Source organism: Asterias rubens, chromosome 2 (assembly GCF_902459465.1).
Source record: "Asterias rubens chromosome 2, eAstRub1.3, whole genome shotgun sequence".
Taxonomy (NCBI): domain Eukaryota; kingdom Metazoa; phylum Echinodermata; class Asteroidea; order Forcipulatida; family Asteriidae; genus Asterias; species Asterias rubens.
The window spans coordinates 2,354,936-2,374,624 of NC_047063.1; the positions used below are offsets into that span (position 1 = coordinate 2,354,936).

General features: G+C 39.3%; 1 protein-coding gene across 1 annotated transcript in view; it reads left to right on the forward strand.

Moving 5' to 3' along the window:
• Positions 1 to 631: 631 nt before the first annotated feature.
• Positions 632 to 19,689, forward strand: part of LOC117303651 (adhesion G protein-coupled receptor L4-like) — a 29,129-nt gene continuing 10,071 nt past the window's right edge. The window contains exons 1-7 of the mRNA XM_033787891.1: positions 632 to 808; positions 13,740 to 14,145; positions 15,188 to 15,480; positions 16,095 to 16,497; positions 16,837 to 17,150; positions 17,923 to 18,125; positions 19,270 to 19,416. Of these exons, the coding sequence (XP_033643782.1) occupies positions 709 to 808; positions 13,740 to 14,145; positions 15,188 to 15,480; positions 16,095 to 16,497; positions 16,837 to 17,150; positions 17,923 to 18,125; positions 19,270 to 19,416 (1,866 nt within the window). The 5' untranslated portion in view covers positions 632 to 708. The remainder of the gene's footprint in view (positions 809 to 13,739; positions 14,146 to 15,187; positions 15,481 to 16,094; positions 16,498 to 16,836; positions 17,151 to 17,922; positions 18,126 to 19,269; positions 19,417 to 19,689) is intronic.

Sequence of the window (19,689 nt, forward strand, 5' to 3'; positions counted from 1 at the left end):
ATACTATCAACAGCTCTCCATTAATCGTTATCAAATAATCAGTTACGTTGAAATTTATTACCTCCATAAAGGAACGTATAATATGCGATATTTGTTTACAAGTTGTTTATATGAAACAGTATGTTATGATCCATCAAATGAAACACAAACAGTCCCAGAAAAAAATCACAGATTTACAAATAACTTACAGGGTTTACAGAAGGTAATGGTGAAAGACTTCCCGTGAAATATTATGAGGAAACATTATAACAATAACCAATTCTCGATATCGAGAAATACGGATTGATTTTAAACAGAGTCATGACACGGCGAAACGTGCGAAACTAGGGTGGGTTTTCCCGTTATTTTCTCCCAACTCCGATGACCGATTGAGCCTATTTTTCACAGGTTTGTTATTTTATATATAAGTTGTGATACACGAAGTGTGGGCATTTGGACAATACTGTTTACTGAAAGTGTCCAATGGTTTGAATTGTAATAAGACCCATGACGCACACAGTCGCCGGAACTACATTCTTGTGGCGCTGTAATACACGAAAAGGTAACGTCAAAAAAAAAGTCCTATTTAAACCCGAGCACTGCCGCCAGTCCAGTTCAATGTTAAATAAAATCGTGTTTATAGAGACCCGGATACACGGTGAAAAGCTTGTATCGCAATAAACAAATGAAGCCGAATTGTTTCGGTTAGTGTGTTGTGGACGATTGAAGATGCCTTTTGGATGCAGCAAGGATGTTGCATCTTCTGGAAGCATTATTTTCCTGATTTTATATGCCTTTACAATACTGATGTTACAGTGCGCCGAAGCGGGTGAGTTGGTTTGTTGGGTTGTCAGCGTAATCTCGTTACACATGTCAAATTATTGTCCGTTACTTGTTATCACTGTGATATGTTTTTAGTACCTTAGAGTTATAAGTTTACAGTTCGTTATTCCTTGGGTCAAATCAAAGTCTTTAGGATGCGTATAGGCTATCCATAATCATGCAATCTAATTTGCTTAATTTTTGAAATTGACAACTCATCTCAAGATGATTTTAGTATTAGTTTTTATTAAAACTGAGCCCTTATAAACTAAACTAAATTCTCTAAAACTAACACAAAGTCCGATTTTAACCTTAAAGGCAGTGGACACTATTGTTAATTGTCAAAGACTAGCCTTCACAGCTGGTGTATCTAAACATATGCATAAAATAACAAACATGTGAAAATTTGAGCTCAATCGGTCATCGAAGTTGCGAGATAATAATGACAGAAAAATAACCATTGTCACACAAGGTTGTGTGTGTTTAGATGGTTGATTTCGAGACCTCAAGTTCTAAACTTGAGGTCTCGAAATCAAATTCGTGGAAAATTACTTCTTTCTCGAAAACTATGGCACTTCAGAGGGAGCCGTTTCTCACAATGTTTTATACCATCAACCTCTCCCCATTACTCGTCAATAAGAAAGGTTTTATGCCTATAATTATTTTGAGTAATTACCAATAGCGTCCACTGCCTTTAATAATGTTTGATTAGAATTTTGTATAGATTCGAGAACTAAACTTACAAATTAAAGGTATACGTTTGGTAGTCACTCTTAAAATTTATGACAAAAAACTATTGGTTAGAAGGCCACAGCAGCTTTTGTTAGTTCGACGTGTGTTTCATTTCGAAAAACATTTCATATCGAAGTAATGTTGTTTTGTAAAAAAAAAAAAACCCAGTTTTTATGATCTAATGTTTGATTATTAGAAGTAACGCTTCTCAGATGGTGTATGTCACACAAAAAAACAGAATTTTTATTTGGTATGAATATTCATGTTCTTATTTAACTGGGGCCCAGTTTCATAGAGCTGCTAAGCACAAAAATTTGCTTAGCATGAAATTTCTTCCTTAGTAAAGACAGGTTTACCAACCAAATTTCCATGTTTCATATTGCTTGTTACTGGTATTCAGCTATTGATTGCTTATCCCGAACATCACATGGACATTTGCTTGGTAATCCTATGTTAACCAAGGAAGAAATGTCATGCTAAACAATTTTTTGTGCTTAGCAGCTCTATGAAATTGGGCCCAGAACCCCGCAGTGGCCATGATTGTACATCAACCCATGGTTTCTTTTCCAGGACGAACGTGGGTAATTATCTGCACACGTTCGTCCTAGAGGAAAACAAAACGCCACACACCGGGGTCGACCTAGGGAAGCTAAACGAACGCACCCATCGTGTAGTCGCGCCCAGATTTGTATGGTCTCAGGTGTAGGGTCCAGTAACTTCATTGTACAATCATGTATCACAAGGACTGTGTTCACATCCCATCGAACTCAATTACTCTACCCCCCATTGCACCAAGATTTGTATGGTCTCAGGTTTAGGGTCCAGTAACTTCATTGCATATTCAAAGGTGAGTTTGAATAACAAAGAGATTTGCGCTGGTGTGATGTGTGGTAGGGGAATACAGTATAATGCTTATGAGATGGCAATAGGGGGTAGGGCAATTGAGTTTGATGGGATGTGAACGCAGTCCTTCTGAGAGCTTGTGCTGGATGCACACATCCTGTGTTTTTGCTGTGCAGTTGTATGGTCTTTTGAGACCACAGTTTTTCAAATATACATCTATTGGAAAACTAACCAGAAATTTTGCTGTGTTAGCTGTTGTAAGCTTCATAATTTTATCAGCTGTTGTAGGCTGTTAGCCTACTAGTTTTGCCAGCTTTGGAAAGAAAGACTGGTTGGAGGATTGATCTATAATCGTGAGTAATTTCTTCAAAAACTCTGTGCGATTTAACTCAACTGGTCGTCGAAGTTGCGAGATAATAACGAAATAAAAAACACCCTTGTCACACGAAATTGTGTGCTTTTAGATGGTTGACTTTCGAGACCTCAAATTCTAAATCTGAGGTCTCGAAATCAAACTCGTGGAAAATTACTTCATTCTCGAAAAGTATAGTCACTTCAGAGGGAGCCGTCTCTCACAATGTTTTATACCATCAACCTCTCCCCCTAACTCGTTACCCAGTAAGGTTTTATGCTAATAATTATTTTGAGTAACTACCAATAGTGTCAACTGCCTTCACATCAATTTATTTATTTAAATACATGTACATCTATTGTAAAACCAACCTGAAGTTTTGCTGCGGTAGCATTTGCAAGCTTAATAATTGTATCAGCTGTGATAGGCTTTAGTTTTAGCCTAATACATTTGACAGCTTTGGAAAGGGAGACAGGTTGGAGGATAGACATCTACAATCGTGAGTAATTTCTTTAAATCAATTCATTTATTCAGGAATTCTTTCATTATAAAACTCCCCGAGTTTACACTACAAATCTTGGAAACTTGTACAAATTTAGAAAGTCATTTTGCAATTTGTTATTTTGGAAGTTGGTGGATTTTTTTTTTTTTTTTTTTGGGGGGGGGGGGTGGAAAAATATCTCCCTTGTGAAGTGAAGTATAATTTCAAAGGTATGCGATTATTGTGTATTGAAGTGTATATTGTGTTTTGTAGCCTAAATTATGGCATTGTTTGGCTATTCAATATTTCAGATGGCCCGTATTTGAAGTGTGGAGTTGGCGCTAAAAAGTCGTCCAGGAGGAACCACTGGTTCAGAGTACTAATGACGAGTGTGAGGAGATCCACGCTGGAACTCGTTTTACCAAGTGTGTTGGATTGGCCATTGAACTTTAACTGAACTGCAAGGCAATCACTAAGAGCCAAGTGTTGTGTAAAACATCGGAAACTGGTTTGAGTGAATCCTCGAGAGTGGAAAGTTTCTAAAGTTGGTGGTGGAGTATATATCATTGTAATATACCCTGGTGTCATGTGTTTTCAGTAGGATAACAGGAAAATTGTTCACAATAAAAAACTAAACGATTAAAAAAAAATCATCTATCCAACTTGTTTACAATGACACTAACACTTCATAGTGTGTTGAAATCTTAAAAGTTTGTTTTTCTGTTGCGAGGTATAATCCACTCGTTACAGTGCCAATCCATGTACGACATTGGAGCAACGTCATATGTTTTCAAACCTTTCATTTGGTTGGTATCTTATTGAATATTCAGAAGCTAGTATGGCGTGCAGAATAAATAAAAAGCTCATTTCATTACTATTAAACAAATTTAATTATATTTGTGTCCCAAGAAATATGGCTGTTGGTTAGAATCCGGAGATATCGCAAGGCATGACAGTAAAACACCCCAACACCCTTGAAGCACAAACACTTCAAATTAAACAATCTGTCTTCCCCCATTTCAGACCAGCAAAATTTGGTTTCAGGAAGTAAGAAAACAATCTGTTATATTTTCTCTCTAATGTAGACATATTATTTATTCGGGAAGTGGTTAGGTCTTTTTCCACAATAACTGAGTCACTAATTCTGCAAGGAGAAGGAAATCTCAGTCATTTCGACCAGTTGAAAGTGATAATTTAAATTGCAATTATTTGTATACTATAGTCATACTGACCCCAAACTTGAGACTTAATTTAAATTGGAAGTTTTGTATGTAAAACCAATAGTGTAAATCGAGAAATTCTCTCTGAAGTTTATTCATTTTATTATAGACCACGATTGTTCTGGTAGTGTATTCCCATCAGGAATTATTATTACCCTGGGTTTAAGGAGATATATTTAAAAAAAAAAATATTTAAAAAGACCACCATATCTTACTACGAAATATTGATAAACGTTTAGAGGGAATGGTGGCTCTAAAGATTTTCAGTTCGAAATAAGAATTATTTAGAAATTTGAAAACTTGTCTAAATGTCCGTTTCTTGATTTAGTGCAGAGTTAATTGCTCCATCTGAATGACTTCCTGGCATGTGTGAAAAACAGTGACCATCAAACGCTTGGTTTGGGTATTCGTTGTATGACACAAAACACAAACGTCCACAGATTTACATTAAATTTACATGGTTTAAAGATAATGATGATAGAAAGCTTCCGTAAAAATATTACTTTTACTGAGGTACTGTAGTTTTTGATAAATGAGTAAAACAATTTCACCCAAATTATTGTCGTCTGATTGAGACAATATTTTAGCGTACGGATTTACGCAACTCTCCTGAAAACATTGCTCTGTGGTTTCACTTAAAAAAAAAAAAAAAAGTCTTCATATTGAGTATAGGGGTCAAGTCATGGCCAAAAATGGATCGACAAAATGTATCTAAACCCTTTTTAGGATGGTATTATTTACACTTTTTGGGGGGACAGCTGGAAAATGAAGTGTTTTATTGGTACATGTCAACTTGCATAAAATATAGCGGTAGTTATTTTCTGAAACAATATGTTGCTCAGCAACGAACAACACACGCCGAGTTGGAAACAGCACGTCCTCTTCAAGTTTTCTCATGTTGAACGGCATGTGGGTTTGGCTCTGCGTTTTTATCATTTTGAAATAATTATGCGGCCTTAGTTGACTGGCCAACCCTTTCATTAAAAAAAATAATAATATTAATAATAACTGGTATTTGCAGTAACAGTAAAAGAAAAATATCACGTAATAAATAGCACTGTACTACAATAATACACAAGACAGCGAGTAAACGCATCTGCCGAAGCGTGATGGGCATTATATTTCAACTAAAAGAAAACGTACAGGGACATTTAAATGACAAAACTAATTACACTAACTTATAAAGCACGCATTCTTACTTAATTAATTGAGGCGCCGTACAAAACATCTTCTACAAAGTACCAAAACTCGATAAAAGGCATTGCATGACGAGGTTTAAGAGATTCAGTTTTCTTTAAATTTTGTTCTTGAGAACTTGTCTTTTCTACCACCATGAAAAAGATTTCGAATTTCGGGGATTACTTACGAAGATCTTGCCTTAGGAACTACATGAGAAGGTAGGACACCAGACGAATGTTAAATTAACTTTAAGTGAACAAAATGCTAGACCAGTATTTCCACTAGATGTATCCCAACATCAATGCATAAAATAACAAATCGGTGAAAATGTTCACTCATTTGGTCATCGAAGTTGCTAGAGAATAATGCAAAGAAAAACACACTTGTTGCCCATTCGGATGCCTGTTAAAGACATTGGACACCAATGGTAATTGTCAAAGACCAGTCTTCTCACTTGCTGTATCTCACCATATGCATAAAATAACAAGCCTGTGAAAATTTGAGCTCAGTCGTTTCTCTCAAAGTTGGGAGATAATAATGAGGTCTCGAAATCAAATTCGAATAAAATTACGTCTTTCTAGAAAACTATGTTACTTCAGAAGGAGCCGTTTCTCACAATGTTTAATACTACCAACCTCTCCCATTACTCATACCAAGTGAGGTTTTATGCTAATAATATATTTTGAGTAATTACCAATAGTGTCCACTGCCTTTAAAAGAATTCATCAGTCTTTTGTGCTACCATTATCAACAGCTCTCCAAGTAAGTTCTTACGCAAAAAAATATTTTGAGTAGTTACCAATAGTGTCCATCAGTGCCCTTTAATTCAGTGTTGTGGTGCACTCATTTTCCAATAAATATAAAAAAGTCCTATTATATGAAAGTTGGAATAGTCTGACCCTGAAACTTATCCAACCAATAGTGTCCAGTTCCTTTAAAGCCATTATACACTTTCGGAACAGAAACAACAACAAAAGTTCACAGATTTACAAATAACTTACAGGTTTACAGAACGAAATATTATTCCATGAAATGCTTTACTTTTTTGAGAAAACATAAAGACAATTATCAATTCTCGATATCGAGAATTACGGATATATTTTAAACACATGGAACGGCGAAACGTGCGGAAACAAGGGTGGGTTTTCCCGTTATTTTCTCCCGACTCCGTGACTGATTGAGCCTAAATTTTCACAGGTTTGTTATTTTAAGTTGTGATACACGAAGTGTGGGCATTTGGACAATACTGTTTACCGAAAGTGTCCAATGGCTTCAAATAATAGTATGTTAAGAGAGTGAGTGTGTCTGATGTCGCTGGGCGAGCGGATTGCTCGTAGACAGTACTTCAATTTCATCCGGATTCCTGGCTCTTAAATCTGACTTGGCCTATTAGTATATTAACGCTGTAACCGCATAGCTTCCTTCCTCCAACACAAGGCCTATAGTGAAACGGGAGAGAACATCTGCCCTTTTGAAGCTACTACGGTCAGCACCATTTGTGCTGAAGAGGTTGTCAATTATAAGCCAGGGTTTTTCTTTAATCACAAGATTGGCCAACAGGTTGTTTTGCAAGTGTTCGTGCCACCTGCTCCTAATTCCAAGGAGCCCACAACAATTGTAAATGTTGAAGGTTTCTTTGCAAAGGAAAATAAACCAAAGACGTTCATCTATTTACAAATATGAAGACAAACATGTATATTCTTATAAAACGTGAGAAGTACACTCTTTTGAGCTATTAGTGTAATTGCACTATATGGTACTGGTATTTAAATACTAGTATACTAGTCAATACATACTAAAATAATGTCCATCGCCCGTTACGAAAATGATTTTCGTGACATATAATTTTCGTGACATTGTTTTACTAATTTCTTAAAAAGTACCGCACCTCAGCAAGTAACATTTTCAGTGAAGCTTTCTACTATCATCATTTCACCAAACCGAGTCAGTTTAGTTTAACTAGACAACAGTGTGTTTTGTGTAACAAAAAGGACCCACACCCTCTAAAGTAAAATAGTTCAGTTACAAACATAATGTGTTCACGGTATTATTATACGAACTTTTTATTGAGTATACTTTTGGAAACTACATTTTGTTTTAAATACTCAATTGGTCGTCGAAGTTTCAAAATAATAATGGAAGATGAAAAAACACCTTTGTCACAACAAGTTGTGTGCTTTCAGATGCTTGATTTCGATACCTCAAAATCTAACTCTGAGGTCTCGAAATGGAATTCATGGAAAATTACTTCTTTATCAAAAACTACGTTACTTCAGAGGGAGCTGTTTCTCACAATGTTTTATACTCTCAACGGCTCTCCATTGCTTGTTACCAAATAAGTTTTTATGCTAGAATTACTTTGTCTTATATAGTTTCTAGTGTCTTTAAAGCCATTGGACACTTTCGGTAAACAGTATTGTCCAAGGCCCAAACAGTATTGTCCAAGGCCCAAACAGTATTGTCCAAGGCCCAAACAGTATTGTCCAAGGCCCAAACAGTATTGTCCAAGGCCCAAACAGTATTGTCCAAGGCCCAAACAGTATTGTCCAAGGCCCAAACAGTATTGTCCAAGGCCCAAACAGTATTGTCCAAGGCCCAAACAGTATTGTCCAAGGCCCATATATAAAGTATAAACCTGTGAAAATTTAGGCTCAATTGGTCATCGGAGTCGAGAGAAAATAACGGGAAAACCAACCCTTGTTTTTGCACGATTCGCCGTGTCATGACATCAATTCAATTCAATTCAATTCAATTCACTTTATTATCCACGATGGGAAATTCATTTCGGCCTTTTAAACAACAATTTATACAAAATTTACGTAAGATTATTTTAAATATTTAAAATATTATATAAAACAGAACAAAAAACACTACAGGCCACAAAAATCTATAGAAATATATGTATTTGACATGTGTTTAAAATAAATCCGTAGTTCTCGATATCGAGTATTGATATTGTTTTAATGTTTTCTCAAAAAGTAAAGCATTTCATGGAATAATATTTCAAGAGAAGTCTTTCACCATTACCTTCAGTAAACCCTGTAAGTTATTTGTAAATCTGTGAACTTTAAAAAAAAAATTGTTCCGAAAGTGTCCAAGCTTTAAGTATAGAAACCGGGCTATTCACAGTTGTAATTTTTCTAGCTATAGTCTCTCGCTACGGAGCAGAAAGGTCGATGTAGCGTAGTAGGTTCAAGTGGATTTGTACCGGTAAATCTATGCAGTCTAAGCCGTTTTCAAGCTTTTGATACCTTTCAGAGGATTCTTGTTAGGGTTAAAGGTAATTGGATGTGTGACTTAATGGCCGTTCCGGATCATATTTCACGGAAAAGCAAAAGTCATTATGGATTTTCTTTATTTCGATTTTGAGATGCTTGTTTTGTTTGATATTGTATCATCTAAGATCTAGTCTTTGGTTCAACTAGGGGTATACATTTCCAGCAAGGCTTTATTAGTTAACATTGCTCGGCCAGGTTTTCAGCGAAATGTTTGCTTTGTTTCGTGGTTTTTTTTTTAAACCTATAAACATTACATGTTTTCCGACCGGTGTCAGATGCAATTGTGTCCGCCATGCAATACTGTCTGCTCCGGACACTTTTGCATATGCAATCGTGTCCGGGGCTATGCAAAAACCCGTCCGGTGGACATGTACATGACTGTACATGTGCGCGCGTAAGCGAGCGTGCATGCACTGAACCTACGTCTTATTTTATGCAGCAGTATTCACTTATTTTATGATTGCAGCGAACACCCAACGGCCGAGCATTTCCCATGTCATTATGACATGCACTTGTAAAAAAACGTCGGACCTGTTCCGTAGACCAACTTACTGCAAGGACGGTTTTGCACATGGGGCGGACACAATTGCATATGCAAAATGTATCCGGGCGGACACAATTGCAATATGCAGCAGTGTCCGGGCGGACACAATTGCATTATGCAGCAGTGTCCGGGCGGACACGATTGCATATGCAAAACCGTCCGGCGAACATTATCGCATATGCAATACTATCCTCCGGAAAGTATTGCATAGAGAACATAATTGCATGCGACACCGGCTCAACTTTGACATTACGGAGCTCTAGAAATGTCATCTGACTTGACGAGATCATTAAATAATTCATTTATCTCAGGATAACGAAACCTGACGACAGGCTATGCGCAAGCCATTCTCATATACAGAAACCTCAAGACACGCACATAGCACGCACGGCTTACCGTACTCCTTTTCTAGCGATCCGAACAATCAGCTGTATAAACAAAGAGCATTCAAAATTACATAAAGACAAATTAGACCAAGAAGAACTGGACATTTAGCAACTCGATGCCAATAACAGCACGGCCCAGTTTCGTGGCTCTGCTTACCGTCGAATGCTGCGCTTACGATCACCATTCCCCGCTTACGTGCAAGTGCCGAATTTCTGCGCTAGAAGCCATGTTAGCGTAGAATGCATAGAAATGTGAAGTAAACGCACGCACAAAAGCCAAAATTCGCCGCTAACCTGTGAAATACGCTTGCCGTAAGCACAGAATTCACTGCTTCCGTAAGCGCTGATTCTGTGCTTACGGTAAGCAGAGCCATGAAATTGGGCCCAGATAGATCCATCATAATAAACAGCCTTTTTTATTATTATTACTCAGGGGCCTTCAGTCTATATCCAAGGCCAAAAATTGACAACAGTGGCAACATTTCAAACCAGCTTAAAGGCATTGGCCACTATGGTAATTACTCATCAGAATAAGGTAACGAGCAATGTAGAGCTGTTGATTGTATAATACATTTTGAGAAACGGCTCCCTCTGAAGCAACGTTGTGTTTGAGAAAGATGTAATTTCTCACTCATACAATTATTAAAATACTTAAGGGCTGTATCTTGTAATATAATATGCATCTGAAAGCATACAAATAAGATGAGCAACAAGGGTGATTTTTTCTTTCATTTCTCCCTTGCAAATTCGATGTCCTATTGATTGAGTCCAAATTTTCCCAGATTTGTTATGTTATACGTTTGTTGGGGTACATCAAGTGAGAACACTGGTCTTTGACAATTCCAAAAGAGCTTTCTGCATGCAGAACCCCCACCCCATCTATTACTTCAAAGGGGGAAATCACAAGTGGAAAACAAATATACGGGAGCTAATAGAATTAAACATTGTTGGCATTGTAGAAAGCCTGTAATCCACGCACTTCACTATGGACATAATTAATAACTCGACAGAGTGTCAACCACGCAGCACCGACAGGACATGGTTGACAACTTCCAGAAGTCACAAGCCGTGTTCAAATTAATGATTAATTACGAATTTTCCCTGTCAATTTACGTTTTAAAGAAGTATCGCCCTCCAAAAACTTTAGGGGACAAAATACAAAACAATCGAGGGACACAAATACACGTCACATGGTTGACAATTTGCTTTAAAAAAAAATATAAAAAAACGCACCACGTTCAAAATAATGATGGATTACATGATTTGTTTTTCATTTACGTTTTGAAGAAGTACCGCTCTTCAAAAACTTTGGGGACAAAACACAAACAATCTGTACCTGTTTGATGGACACACAGATTGTACATTCTTGCGTCGCTAGGTTACACGCCAGAAAAAAAACCGAAACAAAAGTTGTTCAATGGAGACTCAATTGAAATGTCACCTGTGTGCATTAATTCTACAAGTGTCTGGCGCAAAGAAGGGGGAAGCTGTTGTTTAAGCAGAAAAATACAGCCCTGGAAATTAATCTTAAGATCAGACTGCTTTTATCGTATGACACGCTTGGTGCGACACTTGAAGGTGCCGCGGGCCAGAAGCCGCGGTCTTAGCGTACATATGTGGAAATTAACTGTTGCGAGCTCAATCTGGGATTTTATTTTTACTCTGTTTGACAGTGCTTTTTAAAATGTTTATTGCCAAAAAGCAATGCACTTGACCAGAAAGCTTTCACTGAGAAGGCATTTATCATTCAGTCTCTATTTGTGTTTTTTAAGTCAAGCAACGCTTGAGGTTAGATACAAGGCCATGACGAACAAACTGTGATGTACAAACCTTTTATCTCGATAAGTCTTTTGGGCATATTGTTAAAAACGTTTAGAGATATCTAAGACGATGTGACCTATGTTTACATTCAAACCGCCCTCTGTTGACAAAACACTATATACGTCATGTTTCGCCGGGCACCGAGTTGCGGAGTCATAGTAAGATTGCGTACACTTTCTTCTAGCTGGCTGCCAAAACACAAAGGTTTTGCCCGGCGGTATGCGCGCGAATCATGTTATGGTTTTCGTGTGACGTCAGAGGTCACATCGTCTTACCCATCTTCCAATAGGAACCTCCATTCAGTGGAGTATTGTTATACTTTGTCGACGAGTATTGTCGTAGTGCAAAAACTGCTTGGTCACGGGAACAAATATCAATCAAAACGGCTGCAAACTGAAATCAAATCCAATCCAATGCACCGATTTTTATTTTAAAACACGCATGTTTGTTTTCCTGTCACCCTTATCTTCTTCATTTTATTTAATTACAAATCTCGTAACCATTATTTATACTACATCAGGATCTTTAAAATTAAACGAGATTGCCAGCTGTGTTGTGATGGTGTATGCTTGATTACTTATAGGTGAAGGCAATCTGCTGAAAATAAGAATTAAATTTGCGTCTCATAAACTGCACAATATGTAACAATCAGTATGTCACCGTCTGACATAGAACGCAAGACGCAAGGGATTGCCTTTGTGTAGAATATAATACTTCAATGAAATCCCTCCATTTATGGCAGAATATTCTAAGTGATAGCTTCATTGTGTCGTCTTTGAACGAAGTACTTTATAAGGTTAATTTGACTAATAATCCGTGTTTCTATACGAAGGTATTATTACATTTAAAGTAATAACGTCAGTGATGGCATTATGGGGATTTATAATTTTGTTAAGAAATTCGAACGTAGGTCGACTATTCTTTTGCAAAATCTGTTCCCGTTTTGACAGCGTTGAAGAATATGCACAGAACAAAGGGCTGTCCGCATAGTGACTGCAACAGAGAGCATACTCGTGTATGCAAGTGTCTCGGGAGTCACCCGTAATTAAGTTTCGCGTCGGGAACAATTATTTTGCAAGTTCAAGTCACGTAATACAAAAAAACCACACGAACTCCCGTGTCTGAAGGGAATTTGAAATAAACCTCGCACAAAGAACTGCTTGAAATCTTTAATTTATCGTCCAACTGAACTGATGACAGTAAAGAGCAAGTTCGAGTGTGCACAATGGTTAACTAAAGGTTGACCATTTTGACTCGAACCCAGGCTGGTCGACCATTGGTTGACTACTGTGGTCGACCATTTGGAACCAGCCTCGAGCCCATGGTTTCTTCACTGGTCCCAACAGCATGTTACATTCTAACATGTGTTAAGCGCAGAGGGGAACTAGTGACACTTTAGAGAAAAGGTGGAAGGTTGACTAGACTTGCTCCGAGTCGTTCGGGTGAGTACGTCATTGCGCATGTGCGTTGCTAGTCTGTGCGTTGCTAGTCTGTTGCTCAAAGTTGTAGTTTTATACTAGACATTGAACATTCACGGGTTTGTTCAGCGAATATTGATGTTCCCATAAAGCACTAATTGGGGCTCAACATTCATCACTGCAATAACCTATCTTTCTGAAGGTTTGTATATACTCAGCGCCTTTAGTATACCTTGTTTGGTAGATACGTGCGCTACATATACATAAATCAGGCTTCGATATTATGTGAGTATAGGTAAAAATACACATTCATACCGGGACATTTAAGAGGGTCCACGGTTCGGGATGGTTGCACAGTTAAAACAGCAAAACGTGTACAAACCCAATGGGTGCTGTTGCAAAAATAAGTATAAACAAAAGGGGGATAAATATAGGATTTGAAGCTTTGCATGGTGGAAGTACGACATGGAAAGGTTTGCGGTAACACCATGTTATGCCTATCTCTATATGAGTTGAGAGGGTTGTGAAAAGAACCGTTGGTTTCAACTTGACGTTTCGATCAGTATGCTCTGATCGGAGAAAGCTGGGATAAGAGGTCCACGATTGCAGCCGCATACAAGCTTGGGTGAGTGTCAAATTTACTGAACTGAATGATTTTGTTCTGCTGTGCATTCTCTCAAACAGGCTGTGAAGAGAAAACCTACTGTTACCACGATGGTGTTTGCGGGTATGGTCCAGGTGACAACGAGACGTCAATATGCCTCTGCACGCCCCAATATTGCGGTCCCCGATGCCAGTTTGTTTCCCCGTGCCTGAACGGCGGATCATGTGCCATTCACGCGGACAGCACTGGGGTGACTCTGAGCTGCGATTGCCCCGTCAACTTCACCGGGCGGTTGTGCGAGCACTATCACGCCTGCTCGTCGGATCCGTGCCCGGGCAATCGCCGATGTGAAATCGATGACCTGAATCATTATAGATGTCTGTGCTTGGATGAAGGGTATCACGGTTCGAAGTGTGACGTTTACAACGTATGCCACGAGTCACCTTGTCTAAACGGTGGTGACTGCATCTTTGCAGGCCACAACAGGTAAAGATAAAATAAATGAAGCAAATTAGAACCTAACGTGCTTTTCAATGGCCACTATTGGTAGTTACTCTTCCCTTTGGGGCAATGGCCACTATTGGTAGTTACTCTTCCCTTTGGGGCAATGGGCACTATTGGTAGTTACTCTTCCCATTGGGGCAATGGGCACTATTGGTAGTTACTCTTCCCTTTGGGGCAATGGGCACTATTGGTAGTTACTCTTCCCTTTGGGGCAATGGGCACTATTGGTAGTTACTCTTCCCTTTGGGGCAATGGGCACTATTGGTAGTTACTCTTCCCTTTGGGGCAATGGGCACTATTGGTAGTTACTCTTCCCTTTGGGGCAATGGGCACTATTGGTAGTTACTCTTCCCTTTGGGGCAATGGGCACTATTGGTAGTTACTCTTTGGGGGCAATGGCCACTATTGGTAGTTACTCTTCCCTTTGGGGGCAATGGCCACTATTGGTAGTTACTCTTCCCTTTGGGGCAATGGCCACTATTGGTAGTTACTCTTCCCTTTGGGGCAATGGGCACTATTGGTAGTTACTCTTCCCTTTGGGGCAATGGGCACTATTGGTAGTTACTCTTTGGGGGCAATGGCCACTATTGGTAGTTACTCTTCCCTTTGGGGGCAATGGCCACTATTGGTAGTCATACTCTTCCCTTTGGGGCAATGGCCACTATTGGTAGTTACTCTTCCCGGCCCTTTGGGGCAATGGCACTATTGGTAGTTACTCTTCCCTTTGGGGCAATGACCACATAGTTACTCTTCCCTCTGAAGCAACGTAGTTTTTCACAGATACAATTATTTAAAAAAATTATTACAAGAATTCAGTTATTGGCATATAAGATTTGTGCACCAATGGCGTTTCTTTTCTTTCAATGTTCTCTTGCAACTTCGATGACCGTTTGAGTCATAATGTTCACTGGCTTGTCTTTTTTATGTTGGGATACACCGAGTGAGAATGCTGGTCTTTGACAATAATTACAAAAGGTGCTCAGTGTCTTTAGGGCCTGTCTTTTCTTCCTATTTAATTGTACAGGTCTGTTTGCGAGTGCAGTCCCAACAGCACTGGTTATTACGGAGTACGTTGTGAGCAGTTTGACTTCTGCCTCACGTCACCATGCAATGCAGGGACGTGCCTTCAAGACCACAACGGTGGCTCGAACGTAACCTGCGTGTGTGACGGGTTACACTATGGTAATTTCTGCCAGTATGAGGACCAATGTGTGAGTTCACCGTGCTACAACGAAGGGCAGTGTTCAACACTGGAGACGGGGGGTTACAGCTGCGACTGTCCGCCAGGATACCACGGGAATAGATGTTTTCTGTCAGGTATAACCGTCGAATGCCCCTTATTTTTGACCGCGCGGGGGCGCTATAAATAGTATTTTGATCACTTCCGGGGGTACACGCGATTCGCCCTGCACAAATTAAAAGGCGTTCTGTCACTTTTGTTGCGCCGTAGTTTCAATTTGCTTTAGAGGTGGATTATAACGGCTCCTTTTGAAGTCTTATTGTCTGTGATGGATTAGATGTCTGTGGTTATAATGTGTTCCAATCTTTAAAAACTGTTTTGCGTATGAATGAATATACCCCCGGAAGTGATTGAGAGCGCCCTCACGCGGTCAAAAATATGGCCCATTGGATAAATGGTTGCATACCTTTAATACTTTAATTAATGGTTCCACCCCCGGTACAAAAACCACTGAACTCTCACACCTGACAGAAATGAACAGTTTTTTTGTTTAAAACTACAGATGTTTACCTTAATGTAACCATGGAGGAAGGATTAGCTTCACGAGTACCTTGTTTGGTAGATACGTGCGCTATTAAGACTAGAACCATGGAGCTCCATTATAAAACTAATAATAAGTTTTGTAGCTTAACCATTTATGTCTAGTATAGCCATCCATCCATTTAATGGTATCTCATTTTTTGCCAAACAGTGTGTTACTTCACATTCTGTCGCAATGACGGTACCTGCTTCGTGAACAAAGATGGCGACCCACTCTGCTGGTGCACAGATGAATACTACGGTGCCGTCTGTGAGAGTCTAAACCCGTGCCTCAAGAGCGACCTCTGCCAGAACGGTGGAAACTGCACCGATGTTTCAGGGGCCTCGTTCGGCTGCGACTGTGCCGTGGGTTGGAACGGGTTCCTCTGCCGGCAAGTTGACCGGTGTGTCTCGAGTCCGTGTCATGAGAACCAGACGTGTGTTTCTACCATGGGGAGCTATACATGTAACTGCAGGACGGTTGGATACTACGGAACCCACTGCACGGAGTATGATGCTTGCACCGATACACCGTGCCTGAATGGAGGGCGATGTGTTTCAGGGAGAGATACTGAGTAAGGGCACTCTTTTTTTTCTTTTTCTTTTTTACAATTCAGCAATTATGCGTTCATTTGTTTCTGTTGGACTAGACTGTGTATAGTGTGGTATTTTATGTGCGTTGATAGTTTTATAACAACACACGGGACCGTCTACAGCTTTACGTCCCATCCGAAGGACGAGGCGTCTTGGGTATGTATCCTGTTTAAGGACACAAGTGTCAAGACTGAGACCCTAAAACACACTCCGCCGAACAGAAACATCACGCCACGGTTGCATGCATAACACACTGTTTTGTGAATGCAAACCAAACTTCTCATTTTCAAATAGTAAACTATGTTCATTTCCCAACTTAGATACACGTGTGACTGCACCCCACACGATTACCCAACTGGCTACTACGGGACGAACTGCGAGTTGTTCGAGCCGTGCTCCGAGCATCTTCACGGGGTGTGTTCGTACCACGGCGACTGTGAGTTCAAAGACTCGGAACCAGGCTACGAGTGCACACAGTGTGACGAGGGTTTCTACGGGACGCGGTGTGAACGCTACGATAGCTGTCACAGCAAGCCGTGTCTGAACGGCGGCCAGTGTATTCCGATCTACCTATTCCAGGACCACTGGTGTAATTGCTCGTTGCAGTATACAGGGAAGAATTGCGAAAAACCAGGTAAATATTATGTAACCCATGCTCAATCGACCCAAGCGCTATAGTTTATACTAGGCCTAACCCCGGCTTTCCTTGAGCATCTATATTCCAAGACCACTAGTGGAATGGTTCGCTGCAAACAGGGGAAACACCCGGTAAATATTTATTTACATGCCATGCTCAATCAATAGCTTATACTAGACCTCACCCAGCTTTCCTGGCATCATAACGAGAAATCTTATGAGCAACTCAGGCAACTGAAAGCACTCAATAGGCAACAGGTTGTTTTCTGGCAACTTTGATGACCAGTTGACCTCAAATTTTCACAGGTGCATGATGATACCCCAAGGATACTTGTCTTCGAAATACACTGCCCTTAACATCATTTGACTGAGTGACTCAAAGCGTGGACAGAGTAAAGTTTTGTTTCTGAAATCCAACCATAAGCTGTGTCTTTTACGTACAGTTTTGTTTTAATTACGTACAGTTTTGTATTGTTTTACATATCATTTTTGTTCTGCATGTGTTTTATAATTGCACTTTCTGTATTATGTTTTGCTTATTTCGTATTAGGCGCTTTGAGGCCTATATGCAGGCGCTATAGATCTTTACCATGGTGCAGCCATCTTAAATTTCCCCCATTGAAATCAATGTAACCAAACCGAGGCTGGAAGAACAAACTGGTTGCTAATTGCAAAATTATTATTGGCATACATTATTGTCATTTAATATGAGAAATACGACCAAGATGGAGGCATCATGACAAAGGTCTCTTATGATTGTATTATTACAGTAACATGCAACAACGGACATCCCAGCGTGACTGTTAGTACAAAAGGGGCGTACGTATGGCCTGATGTTTTGATCAAAGAGACCGGGTCGCTCCCGTGTGAAGTCGGTGATGGCTTTGCTACGAGGCAGTGTGAAGCCGTGATATCGTCCGGCAGCGTGCTCGGTACATACTGGCTGTCCCCCGATACATCAGCATGCCATATGGTAGGAGTTCAATTCATAAAGAAAGTCAGTATAGTTGAAATTGTCATTTAAAATGAAGGTATCACTCCAACAATGATTGCCAAAACAAATGTTGAAGTACAGCAGCTATGGATAGTATAAAGCAATTTTGAGAATTGTTTAACTTTGAAGTAATGTGCGGTATGGGAAAAATATATTATTTATAAAGAAAAACCTTAGAAACTGCAATCGAGTTGTAAAAGGTCCTCGTGCTGCGCCACTCGGATAGCGATATGAAGCTGGCCATCAGGCCACGGACGCCTCGACAAAAGGCTACAGTGTAGTCAAACTCTCATAAAGTAACACAAGGCCACTGTTGTCCATGTGTAATGGTGGCCAACTTGGTACATGCAATTCAAATCTCTCTTGACATAATAATGGTTAAAGACCAGTCTTCTCACTTGCTGTATCTCAACATATGTATAAAATAACTAACCTGTGATAATTTTAATAGCTAAATCGATCATCGAAGGTGCGAGATAATAATGAAAGAAAAAACACCCTCGTCACACGAAGTTGTGTGCTTTCAGATGCTTGATTTCGAGACCTCACAATTCTAAATCTGAGGTCTCAAAATCAAATTCGTGGAAAACTACTTCTTTCTCGAAAACTTAAAGTTACTTCAGAGGGGGCCGTTTCTCACAGTGTTTTATACTATCAACAGCTCCCCAATACTCGTTACCATGTAAGGTTTTATGCTAATAATTATTTTGAGTAATTACCAATAGTGTCCACTGCCTTTAAATTTACGATTTTTAAAGACCGTATTTTGTTTTATACATATACTATAACGATAAGACATGCGTGTCTCATTCGAGTTGTTGTTATTCAATCTCAACACCTGCTGTATAAATAATGACGGTCCTGTCTTTGAAATAGCAAACCAGGTGGTTTCTATAGACCTATTTTTATCTCCATATCAATGAATAAATATATATTGCCGGTATATTTTGTTCCTGTCCTATGCCGAGATAAGCAAACAGAAGTGCTTATTATTTTGCTTCATGTAATATTTTTGATATCTATATCTTGAGAAGAGTAGTATGAACTAAATGTTAAATTGAACTAACAAATTTAATTGAATATGTGTATCCAATGAAACCTACAAATAATCATATTTTCTCAGGTCAACCTAACCACAGAGGTAGCCAAGAACTTCACGTACTATTTACTGCATACTACGAGCAACGCTGAGGATATGTACCAGGAGGAGCTGACGTCATCGACTGACCTGCTGCTCGCTATCATAATCTACGCCTACGTTGACCTTCACGTAAATCCCAACAAATCTAATCCATTATAGCTTTAGGGTATGATGGTAATCTGTTCTCTATAACTGTTTTGTGAATTTCAAATCTGCAGTGATTGTACTGCTTCTCAGACGACAAGGGGAATAAATCTCTAAAAGATCAACATGTCGAAGATTAATAAAAATAAAAAAAATAAAAAAATAAAAAATCTACTTCGCTGTTGTAGAATAAACAAGACAAGTTCTCAAGAGAACATAATCTACCCAGCAAGAATACACAAATGGTGTTACTGCAAA